This window comes from Aulonocara sp. 'chitande type north' Nkhata Bay, linkage group LG3 (assembly GCF_057382095.1).
Source record: "Aulonocara sp. 'chitande type north' Nkhata Bay isolate Kocher_YH1m ecotype deep benthic linkage group LG3, A_spYH_male_GT1.1, whole genome shotgun sequence".
NCBI classification, from domain to species: Eukaryota; Metazoa; Chordata; class Actinopteri; order Cichliformes; family Cichlidae; genus Aulonocara; species Aulonocara sp. 'chitande type north' Nkhata Bay.
Genome location: NC_141346.1, coordinates 49,474,433 through 49,487,064, shown reverse-complemented (window position 1 = coordinate 49,487,064; position 12,632 = coordinate 49,474,433). Strand labels below are relative to the sequence as shown.

At 40.8% G+C, this 12,632-nt stretch overlaps 1 protein-coding gene and 1 pseudogene across 1 annotated transcript; one reads left to right on the top strand and one right to left on the bottom strand.

Annotated features, from left to right (window-relative positions):
- Positions 1-4,432: 4,432 nt before the first annotated feature.
- LOC147336001 (single-stranded DNA-binding protein 3 pseudogene) lies at positions 4,433-5,667 on the bottom strand (annotated as a pseudogene).
- Positions 5,668-7,021: 1,354 nt separating this feature from the next.
- Positions 7,022-8,340, top strand: LOC147336000 (uncharacterized). The gene is made up of 4 exons (XM_086287581.1): positions 7,022-7,104; positions 7,326-7,453; positions 7,561-7,614; positions 7,733-8,340. Exons 2-4 carry the CDS (start codon positions 7,349-7,351, stop codon positions 8,000-8,002), a joined length of 429 nt encoding a protein of 142 aa, XP_086143707.1. The 5' UTR covers positions 7,022-7,104; positions 7,326-7,348; the 3' UTR covers positions 8,003-8,340.
- The last annotated feature ends 4,292 nt before the right edge of the window (positions 8,341-12,632 follow it).

Below are 12,632 nucleotides of genomic sequence, written 5' to 3'. Positions count from 1 at the left end.
AAGCAAGCTGAATTGTAAATTCCATGTCAGTCATTTCAATTTTCTTAAATAATGCATCTATTGTATCTGTGGTTAGTTTTCATTTCATATAGTACAGCTTTGCTTAACTTTAGTTTCACTACTACTGTTACTGTTTCTTTTCTTCAGTAACATGATGACAGATTAATGACCTGCTCACATTCGTGTGAACTACAACTATGCCTTCAACAGAAAATGTCTTATTTAATAAAGTTTATTATCATAATCTTTATTGTTGTTGTTGTTGTTGTTGTTGTTAACGTTGTTGTTAACGTTGTTGTTAACGTTGTTGTTGTTGTGACTCGTAAGCTGGAGAGGAAATGGCGTGTCACAAATTTAGAGGATCATCATTTAGCCTGGAGAAATAGTTTGCTGCTTTATAAGAAAGCCCTCTGCAAAGCCAGAACATCTTACTATTCATCACTGATTGAAGAAAATAAGAACAACCCCAGGTTTCTCTTCAGCTCTGTAGCCAGGCTGACAAACAGTCAGAGCTCTTTTGAGCCAACCATCCCTTTAACGTTAACTAGTAATGACTTCATGAACTTCTTCACAAACAAAATTTTTATCATTAGAGAAAAAATTACCAATAATCATCCCACAGATGTAATATTATCTACAGCTACTCTTAGTACCATTGATGTTAAGTTAGACTCTTTTTCTCCAATTGATCTTTCTGAGTTAACTTCAATAATTACTTCCTCCAAACCATCAACGTGTCTTTTAGACCCCATTCCTACAAAACTGCTCAAAGAAGTCCTGCCATTAATTAATTCTTCGATCTTAAATATGATCAACCTATCTCTAATAATCGGCTATGTACCACAGGCCTTCAAGCTAGCTGTAGTTAAACCTTTACTCAAAAAGCATCTCTAGACCCAGCAGTCTTAGCTAATTATAGGCCAATCTCCAACCTTCCTTTCATATCAAAAATCCTTGAAAGAGTAGTTGTCAAACAGCTAACAGATCATCTGCAGAGGAATGGCTTCTTTGAAGAGTTTCAGTCAGGTTTCAGAGCTCATCACAGCACAGAAACAGCTTTAGTGAAGGTTACAAATGATCTTCTTATGGCCTCTGACAGTGGACTCATCTCTGTGCTTGTCCTGCTAGACCTTAGCGCAGCATTCGATACTGTTGACCATAATATCCTATTAGAGCGATTAGAACATGCTGTAGGTATTACAGGTACTGCACTGCAGTGGTTTGTATCATATCTATCTAATAGACTCCAATTTGTACATGTAAATGGAGAGTCCTCTTCATACACTGAGGTTAATTATGGAGTTCCACAGGGTTCAGTGCTAGGACCAATTCTGTTTACATTATACATGCTTCCCCTAGGCAGCATCATTAGAAGACATAGCATACATTTTCACTGCTATGCTGATGACACCCAGCTCTATCTATCTATGAAGCCAGATAACACACACCAATTAGTTAAACTGCAGGAATGTCTTAAAGACATAAAGACCTGGATGGCCGCTAACTTTCTGCTTCTTAATTCAGATAAAACTGAGGTTATTGTACTCGGCCCTGAAAAGCTTAGAAATATGGTATCTAACCAGATTCTTACTCTGGATGGCATTACCTTGGCCTCCAGTAACGCTGTGAGGAACCTTGGAGTCATTTTTGCTTCTCACGTGCAAGGTCTTAAATAATCAGGCCCCATCTTATCTTAATGACCTTGTAGTACCATATCACCCTATTAGAGCACTTCGCTCTCACTCTGCAGGCCTACTTGTTGTTCCTAGAGTATTTAAAAGTAGGATGGGAGGCAGAGCCTTCAGTTTTCAGGCCCCTCTTCTGTGGAACCAGCTTCCAGTTTGGATTCAGGAGACAGACACTATCTCTACTTTCAAGATTAGGCATAAAACTTTCCTTTTTGCTAAAGCATATAGTTAGGGCTGGACCAGGTGACCCTGAATCCTCCCTTAGTTATGCTGCAATAGATGTAGGCTGCCGGGGGATTCCCATGATGCATTGAGTTTTTCCTTTCCAGTCACCTTTCTCACTCATTATGTATTAACAGACCTCTCTGCATTGAATCATATCAGTTATTAACCTCTGTCTCTCTTCCACAGCATGTCTTTTATCCTGTCTTCCTTCTCTCACCCCAACCGGTCGCAGCAGATGGCCCCGCCCCTCCCTGAGCCTGGTTCTGCTGGAGGTTTCTTCCTGTTAAAAGGGAGTTTTTCCCTCCCACTGTCGCCAAAGTGCTGGCTCATAGGGGGTCATATGATTGTTGGGCTTTTCTCTGTATCTATGAAGCGCCTTGAGGCGACTTTTGTTGTGATTTGGCGCTATATAAATAAAATTGCATTGAATTGAATTGAATTGAGAATGTTTTGATCATTTATTCATTTATTTGTACGGTGCAGCATTCATATTTTTGCATTGAATTGGGTTAACCACATCTGCGTGTCACTGGCAGAGACACCTTTGTTAAGAAAGCCTGATAACTGGTGTTTGACGGTAACTGGGGAAACGCTTTCAGTTTTTGTCTGTGATGTACTTTCATTAGCATCATGCTCCGTCTATTTTTACATCTACTTTCCTAGTTTTTCTAGTTTCCTATATTAACTCTTTCCATAGATTTCATGTATTTGTGTAGCCCAGGGTTATTTTATGGCCAATTGTATTTTATTTTAATTTTATTTTAAGTGTTACTTTTTTGAGTATTGAGTTTACCCATGTACCATGAATGCACCATAACACTGCTGACAGGAAGTCCCAGCTCAGGCGCATCTGTCTACACCGAGCAACAAGCTGTCGTAGAAGTTTCCGTCCTGTTGAGGCACAGAGTTCATGAAGAATATCCTGGCTGGTCTTTCTTTTTTTTTTTTTTTTCTTTTTTTTTAAGTTATTGTAAAATTATATTAACAAGCAATCTTTCCTCAATTTGAAATAACAAAAAAATATCAGCAAATAAAGGCAACATAGGACAGATGTGTATAATGCATAATGTTCACAGGGAAAAAAATGAAACAAAAATTCTCATCACATTTACAAGACTGTGGCTAAGTTTATAATGGTGCCTACTAGAATCTGTTTAGAAAGCTTTGACTAACTGAATAACTGGGCAATATATGTAGTCAAAGTTTGTATCAAAATATAAAAAAATATGCGGATGGGCAAGAGACGGGCAGGACCAAAGGGACGACCAGTGATACAGGAAGGAAGTATTAACCAGTATGTGTGAGAGATTAAAATGGGCAACTCATCCATATATCCATCAACCAAATAGGAAGTAACACAGAAGGCTATGACGATGAAGCGCACAGAGTGTTAAGCACAGGCAGGTAAAGAGATATACACCACATCTTAAAGCAGGTGTCCACATAGAGAAGAGCAGCACTAGGTAGTATGTTGTACACAGATTCTCAGCACTCATGCACTCACTTTTTGTGCCAAAGTCTGGCTTCCCTTGACAGCACGCGGCAGCAGTCCAGCTGTTTAAACAGCCAAGAGTGGCAGAGTAGCAAACTGTCAACAACAAAGCCCCTTTCAGACATGCAGTCCTTTTCCATTAAGCACCCGCGAACGCGTCGGCTTCGCCCCGGTCACTTTTCTGCAAAGATTGCGACGGAAATCTCGAACTAGGTCCGACCTAGCACTTTCAACTTGGCACATGTCTGAATGCATTAACCGATGCACAGGATTATGACTGCCCATATCTCTCGTCCATCTTTGATGTAGAGATTGCCCCAAACAGCAATAAAATATGACGTGACGTTTTGTCTCATCGGAAGCTATTTTTCATTTTCAGTAAGGTGAAAACGTCGCTCTCTAATGCAGTGCATATTCCCCATGCAGAAGAGAGAGTCTGTGTTCAAAAGGCAGGGGCAGCTGTGGCAGAATGCACACACTCGCGCACATGCACGCACACACACTCACTCACACAGACCCTGATCTTGGTAAAAATGTCACATCGAGTTAAACGTTCAACAGTGTGGCTACACTTCACTAGATGCCTAATGCTCACTGCCACGAATGCGACAATTCTTTTGCACATATGGTGAATATCTCACATACCGTGGCTCTCTTTGCAACTGTCATGGTTACGTCTGAATAAAGCTGCGAGGAACACTGATGTAAAAGTGACCAAAGCCTAACAGAATGCCATCGCTTTGAGGGACTGATGAAGGCGGCAATGTTAAAAATCCCATGTCTGAAAAGGGCTTGAGAGACTGATCAATATGGATCAATGTGACACTGTAACAACACCGCTGCAAAAGGCTGTCACAATAAAAGCCATATTCTTTCACATCGTTTCCATTTTTAAGACTCTTTAAATAGAAAGGTGGGCATTGGGCAGAGTAATACATTATTCAGAAAGGTGGCCACAGAGTAAAAGACAAATCCTCAGTTCTGTGTCAACCCATTTCTGTGACACCGTATGCATGGCGAAAAGTAAAATGACAAGACAGAGACTTTCCAAGCTCACAATGCGTATGCAAACTCTCCAGTGTTTTAAGTGACAAAAGCAGATATTTCCTGCACATCTTGCACCACAAAGCAATCATTAAAAAGTACAAGAGGTAAACTTCCAACCTTTTTCTCTTCGCACTAGGATTAAAGAGGCTGAGAGGACTGAGCGGGGTCAGGAGGTTCTGCAAAGAACATAAAACGTGTCATTTATGCATTTCAGTAGCTGGTTTTCTCACACAGGGGTTGTGATAAATGGTGTAATTGTCCTTCATTTTGAGCAAGGAGCAGTAGTTTGCCAGCCATTTAGATTTTTTTGTTTTGTTTTTGTCCCCCAATCAGCATTCTGGCGTTAGTGTGGAACCAAAATGGCGCCTGTCCCTGATTTGGTGCTGATGTGTTTGGCCACGTCCTACAGTGACTTCAGATCCTCGGAATGATGGCAAATCGGGTAGGGTGAAGAGGGGGAGGGGGTCACACACTTATCGTCATGGTTGAAGAGTAGTTCTCGCTCTGAAAGGAGTGGAGGAAGTTTCCACTCAGCTCCCCGTCATCCCTCGGGGTCCCGGGAGGATTGGTAATGCCACTTAAATTGTTTGGGGAATTCTTGTTCATTCCATCCATATCACCAGAACCTAGTGATCCATTCATGTGGTGTGGTTCCATCCCAGCCATGGCTCCCAGGGGTCCATCAGAGCCTGGGCCCATAGGGAAATTATTTCGGTTGCCAGGTCCAGTGTTGATCATGGTGTATAAATTGTCACCAGAGTTGTTTGAGTCTGCGGGGCTGGGCATGATGGGAGTGCCAGGAGGCCCTCCACCTCCAGATGCCCCCCCGTATGCACCAGGAGAGGGTGATGAGTAAGGCATAGAGTTGGCATTGTTGGGATTGGGCCATGGCCGACCCGTTCCTGGGCCCATGTTCACTCCTGGCATGCCAAGACCCATGGTGTTGTGTGGAGGCCTCATCCCACCACCAAAGTTCTGAGGGCCAGGCCCCATAGGCCCCATTCCTCGAGGGCCACTCATTCTCTGCATTGGCCCCAAGTTAGGATGACCTTGTGGCCGTGTGGGGTCCATGTTGGGCAGCATGGGATGAGGACCTGGTCCTCCGCCGGGTGGCTGGCTGGCCATCCGGATGGGTGGACCTCTTGGGCCTCCAGCAAAGCGAGGCGACATGAAAGACTGGAAAAAGGCAGGTGGCATACAACATACTACCTTGGGCCCCCTGCTTCTTTGGTGCTTGGTGGGAGACAACGATTTCCAATTATTTATTTATTTATGTATTTTATTTTATTTACTTTTTTTAAGGGATGTATGTTTCTTTCTTGGAATCTAAGGACACTTTATGTTGCTACCTTTCTTTTGGGTCAGGCCTGACACCGCTTAACAAAAAACTGATGCACTAGAGGAAAGAACCGTGAACCAAAGACAATCCATTGGTTCTGGGACCAAAGCATGATAATAAGTCTCCAGCTCGAATCAAAAAAAGATTTCTTCCACCCTTATTTCCAGATCAGGAAATAAGGGTGGAAAGGAAAGGAAAGATCAGCGTTCAGCCAAGTTAGACCGCATGCAAAAACATTTAGGTGCAACAAAAGCTTCTGCGCATCCACACTCAGTTTTTAGTATGTGCACTTTTGACCAAGTACCACTTGCGACTCCTACTTCCGCTGACAGTGAAACTCGAACAAAAAGTCAAAGAGTTCTCAAAGGAAGTTGAACAGTTAACACAAAGGCCAAGGAGCACCACCCCAAGTACTGAGCCTCCTGTAAGTACTGAACCCAAATCTCTGAAGCTAAAACCAAATTAAATTGCCAAGCTTGAAAGTCAAATAGCTGACAACCAAACATGAGAAACATGCACCCCAAAAATTCTTTAGCTGTTAACACCAGGCGCCCAAGGGCTGCTACTAAACGCCCTGGCACATTCAGGGCATGGTTTTACTTTAAGTGTGGGAAGACAATCGTATTGCAGTGAGCTGCTAATCCCACACTTGTCCAAGTAAAGAATGCAGAGCTGAAAAAGAAACAGGCTGATTTTTTTGCACGACAGGCCACAATCGTGTTTTATTTAAACTAATGGCAGCTCCTGTCATGGGACACCCAGGAGCTGAAACCTGATTCCCTCGGTCCCAAGACATTAAGTTGTGATCCTGAAATGCAAATCACATACCCATTCACTGCATAGAAAGCCTAAATCTCAATCTTTGCCTCTAGGTCTCATAAGACCAAGTACTTGTTGATGGGATGCCCTGCAAATCCATAATGGACACAGGCTCACAAGTTACAATCATTTCTGAGTCTTTTCACAAAATGCACCTTTCCCATCCCATCGATACATGCCCTTCTTGAAATTGAAGGATCTGGTGGGCAAAATGTGCCAAACTTGGGCTACGTTCAGATTCACATTACATTTCCCAAGAACATTTCAGGCAAAGAACAACAACTAGTCATTTTGACTCTTGTTGCTCCTGAATGTGACTTTAACAGTAAAATTCTGCTGTTGATAGGGACAAATGTGCTTTTAAAGGTTTATGGACAGGAAGTGCTATTGTGTGTTGCGCAAAATGGGAGGTGTAATCACAAGGATGTATAAAAGAATTTTGTGATGAGCCATATCTTCGTTTCTTCATTCATCGGCTTCTTTTGACATCACAGGTAAGTAACTCACTATAACTTGGTTTATACAGACTTCACATTTTCTTATATAGAAATTAAAAATGTTTCAAATTCAGTTGTTTCAGTTTTGATTTTTTGTGAATCCTTAAAGTTGCACTTTTTAAAATTTAAAATGGTAACTCCACTGGATAATGAAGATGTTCAGCTGCAGTTTTGTAAACCTTCAATTCAACTCTTAACACTGTACAACTTACACTTAGAGACAGAGTTACTCAGAACAGCGATGGCGGGAGTGACTGTTTGCAGCACCAGCAAAGGCTTGTTCCTTGTGTTCACGCTGCTGTCTCTGGTTTGCTTTTCAAGTTCCCTGATAGACAAGGACCAGCTGGTAAATTGTTTTTTTCTTGATTTTGTGAGTCACCACAAACAAAGTTGCTGGAGTAATTTAAATGTTTTGAAGTTCAACCACTTGTATATGCTGTATATGATTTTCAGAAACAACTGAAAGAAAGCTATCAGAAGATAAAACAACAAATGGACAGAGTGAAGGTCAGTACATGTTCAGAGAACTGCAATTAGAAACTTGTGGATATATTTGACCAAATATAACGTTACAACATAAAAAACTACCTTAATGTAATATGAAACTACAATTTGATTCCATCAGGCTGGGCGTGAGGAAGTGGACTCCGGTTCCGAACTGATGAGCGAATACTTGCGCATTATGGACCCATTGATTGCACTGATGAAGAAATCTGATGACTTTCCTCTACTTAACACATTTATGGAGTACATTAAGAATTTCGTCAAGGAAAGTAAGGCTAACATTGACAGGGAGAATGAGGAGTTGGGTGAGGAAATAGAGGAAAGTGAAATGAAACTGGGACAACTGAAAAGAATTATTGAAGTGTTCGAGGAAAAGCAAGCTGAATTGTAAATCCCATGTCAGTCATTTGATCTTTCTCTAACAATGCATCTTTTATATCTGTGGTTAGTTTCCATTTCATATAGTACAGCTTTGCTTAACTTCAGTTTAACTTTTTTTTTTAGAGCTGCCCTTCTTCTTTACTGTCTGATATTAAAAAAAAAAGAAAGAAAGAAAGAAAAGGATTTCACTATCAGCTACCATTGTGCACAGGCTTATATGTGCTGATGACAACTTTTAAGAATACATTTCCAGTAGTTACTTCTTTTTCTGCTGTTGCTTAAATATAGAAGTGAAAACATAAACATAAACTCACATAAACTGCAAACTGTCACACAATAAAGACATTTTCCTACTACTGTTATTGTTTCTTTTCTCACATTCTTATGAAATGCAACTATGCCCTCACCAGAAAGCTTATTATTATTAGTAGTAGTAGTAGTATTGTTATCATTATGTTATGGTGCTTTGCAGCATTCATATTTAACCATCTGTGTGTCACTGGCACAGACACCTTTGTTAAGAAAGTCTGATAACTGGTGTTTGATGGTAACTGGAGGAACGCTTTCAATTTTTGTCCATGATGTACTTTCGCAAGCATCATGCTGCATCTTTATTTACACCTTTACTAGTTTCCTGTATTGAGTCCTTTCATGCACTTTACTCTCAGTAGCCAGATCATCAGCAGAGCATGAAGAGCCCTTGCTCTCTTTCCTGTTTTCAGACTTGTTTTTTACTTGTTACTTCCTGTTTGTCTCACTTCTTGTGCCTGGTATTAAGTTTTACTTTCCCCACATCTTCTTTAGTTCATCTGTGTCCACTAGGTGTCCCCACAGTCACATTTCTATGTTAATATATTGTCTCAATCGCCCATTGCACTTAGTCGAGTTGTCTCTTGTTGTCATGTGTCATCTTGTTCTCATATGTTTTGAATTCTTTGGAGGTCTTCATTTGGGTCCCAACTCAGTTGTCACACAGCAGTACTTGACAGACTGCTGTTTTGGCACTGTTTTTTCATTTACAATGATCTACAGGAGCTACAGGAATCTCAATGTTGTTATAAAACCATGTAATTTGAAATCATTATGCCTGAAGAGAAACCTCAGGGAGGATTTTATTGACTGCAATTGGGGCCATAAATATTTGGACATAGCTTTTTTCAAATTTTGGTTCTGCACGTTACCAAAGTGAATTTTAAGCGAAACAACTCAGATGCAGTTGAAGTGCAGACTTTCAGCTTTAATTGGGTTGAACAAAAAACAATTGTGAGGAATAAAAGCACTTTTTAACACAAACACCCAATTAATTTGACTTAATTTCAGGTGCTCAAAAGTAATTGGACAAATTAAAACTGAAAAATCCTTTGCTGGTATTGACAGCCTGAAGTCTAGAACTCGTGGACATCAACAGAAGCTGGGTTTTCTCCTTTTTAATCCTGGCTTTTGTCCACCAGAGGCCAGCGTGTGGTGGGGTGTTGCACACCGGATGCTTGCCAAGCCTTCTGTGAGCCTCGGCTCACGTTCATGACTGCTGCGCCACCGCCATTAGCCACGCGGCCGGCCACCAGAACCAACATGCATTGTTTGCACTCATGAAATGAAAGAATGCCATGCACAGTATGTGTAATACCCGTTAACCCACTTTTTACACTGTCAATGTCAGGCTTTTTTACTTTATAAAGTATGGACAAACTTCAATTTTTTTTAATAAACAGAAAAGGGTTTCTGAAAATTTCTGCATCTCATGCATTACACATTCATCAACTTTTTCTTTTATGCATCATTCCCAGCAGTCATGCAAACCTATTTACATATTATGTAAAGGGTGAACAGAATTGTTTGTGCACATTTGAAATATTTAAATAGTGCATTTATGTTTTTTTCTCTGGTTGTCATCTTGGCATTTTTATGTGAAACAAGCAAATATCTGTGAAACAAAAATGAAAGTCTGAGGAAGCTAAGTGCTAATGTCTCTGCACGTAGACCACACTGCAGCACACTCAACCGCACGCATACACACATATACACACACACACACCCCCACAAAGTGCTGTGCAAAAAACCGAGGTGTAACCACAAGCGTGTATAAAAGAACTTTGTGATGTGCCATATCTTCATTTATTGATTCATCAGCATCTTTTGACATCACAGGTAAATAAATCACTATTGAATGGTTTATACAAAGACTTCACATTTTCTTATATAAAAATTAAAACGTTTCAAATTGAGTTGATTCAACTGGGATTCTTTGTGAATCTTTAAAGTTGCACTTTTTAAAATTTAAAATGATAACTCCACTGGATAATGAAAACATTCAGCTGCATTTTTTAAACCTTCAATTCAGTTATTAACACTCTGCAGGGCTCTAGAGTGCGAGTCTCTGCAACTCTGAAAGTCTCCGTGTGGTCAACAACAGACACACATTATGCCCCTATTGTGGTCTAAACCAATCAGAGATAGTCAGGGGCGGGACATCTGATTGGCCGCGGTCCAGATATTTCTGTAATCCTTCGTGTGTACATTTGAAAGTGCAGGTGGATAAAGAGAGGTGAGTAGCTTGAATAAAATGATATCAATTCATTAAATCCTGATGCGACTTTTAAAATATAAATTTATTTTGCCAGAAACGCCAGAATCTCAGGTTATTCACAAAACTATTTCAACCACCACCAAACAGTAAATGAGAGCAGGAAAACAGATTCCACACAAAGACAGCGCACCAGTGCAATCATGGCAAAAAGTTAGTCTTGAGCCCTGCTCTAATATGATAGATTATATAAACCTATATAACTTTATGACATAGTAAACTGCTTTCATGTAATATGAAACAAATTTTATCCCATCAGGCTGAGGCTTAGGAACGAGTGAACTTCAATTCTGAACTGTTGAGTGAATACTTGAGCATTATGGAAGGTGAGTTGCATTGATGAAGAGATCTGCAAAAGTTTTACCTGATGGGTTTCCTCAAGTTGACATATTTATGGAGAACATTAAGAATAACATGAAAGAAAGTAAGACTAACATTGACACGGAGAATATGAAGTTGGGTGAGAAAATACAGGAAAGTGAAATGAAACTGGGAGAACTGAAAAACAATATTAAAGTCCTTGAGGAAAAGCAAGCTGAGTTGTAAATTCCATGTCAGTCATTTCATTTTTTTTTTTTTTAAATAATGCATCTATTGTATCTGTGGTTAGTTTCCATGTTATATAGTACAGCTTTGCTTAACTTCAGTTCAACTTCAGATGACTTGCTCCTGTACATTTCTGACCCTCTAAACTCATTCCCGGGGCTTTTTGACATACTGGACCAATATGGTACACTGTCAGGATATAAGGTCAATTACCAAAAAAGCGAGTTGCAACCCCTCAATTCCCTGGCCAGAGCTCTTCCCCACTCAATAGTGCCTTTTAAGTGGACAGAAACCGGATTTAGATATTTGGGGTTTTTTATTTCCTCTTCTATACAAATCAAATCAAATCAAATCCCTTTTATTGTCACATCACATGTGCAGGTACATTGGTACAGCACATGTGAGTGAAATTCTTGTGTGCGAGCTTCACAAGCAACAGAGTTGTGCAAAATACAATAATGTAAACAAGCAAAATACAAGAATGGCTACATCTGAAACTAATAAATATATGTACAATATATAATAGTATATGCATTTCTGGATGTGTAAACTAAATATTTTTCTACGTGTGTGTGTGTGTGTGTGTGTGTGTGTGTGTGTGTGTGTGTGTGTGTGTGTGTGTGTGTGTGTGTGTGTGTGTGTGTGTGTGTGTGTACACATATTTTACAAATTAAATAGAGTAAACAATGAATAGAATATATAATATAAATAAAATAAAATATACAGAGTTGAGACATGTGCAAAACAGTGGTGTTACTGTACAGTATGGAGTGCATAATGTTAAAGTTCCAGTAGTGAAGCTGAGGTGTCTATGACGTGTTCAGCAGTCTGATGGCCTGATGGAAAAAGCTGTCTCTCAGTCTGCTGGTACGGGACCGGATGCTGCAGAACCTCCTTCCTGATGGAAGTAGTCTGAACAGTTTATGGCTGGGGTGACTGGAGTCCTTGATGATCCTCCCCGCTTTCATCAGGCACCGCTTCCTGTAGATGTCTTGGAGGGAGGGAAGCTCACCTCCAATTATCCGTTCAGAGCACCACACTACTCGCTGGAGAGCTTTGCAGTTGTAGGCGGTGCTGTTGCCATACCAGGTGGTGATGCATCCAGTGAGGATGCTCTCAATGGCACAGTGATAGAAGGTCCTGAGGATGCGGGGGCTCATGCCGAATCTTTTCAGTCTCCTGAGAAAGAAGAGGCGCTGCTGCGCCTTCTTCACTGTTTTGTTTGTGCGTACTGACCACGTAAGTTCCTCATCCAGGTGTACGCCAAGGAACCGGAAGCTGCTCACTCTCTCCACAGCAGCGCCGCTGATGGTGATGGGGGTGTGTACTTCTCTGCACCTCCGGAAGTCCACTATCAACTCCTTTGTCTTTGCGACGTTGAGGGTGAGATGGTTGTCTTGACACCAGTGGGTCAGGGCGCTGACCTCCTCCCTGTAAGCTGTCTCATCACTGTTGGTGATAAGACCCACCACTGTTGTGTCGTCCGCAAACTTCACAATGATGTTGGAGT

What these genes read in the sequence shown, in the direction of transcription:
- LOC147336000 (XM_086287581.1), top strand. Translation starts at nt 7,349, where the DNA reads ATGGCGGGAGTGACTGTTTGCAGCACCAGCAAAGGCTTGTTCCTTGTG. An exon ending in TGATAGACAAGGACCAGCTG is followed by an intron (nt 7,454 to 7,560) that starts GTAAATTGTTTT and finishes TATGATTTTCAG; the next exon opens with AAACAACTGAAAGAAAGCTA. An exon ending in AACAAATGGACAGAGTGAAG is followed by an intron (nt 7,615 to 7,732) that starts GTCAGTACATGT and finishes TGATTCCATCAG; the next exon opens with GCTGGGCGTGAGGAAGTGGA.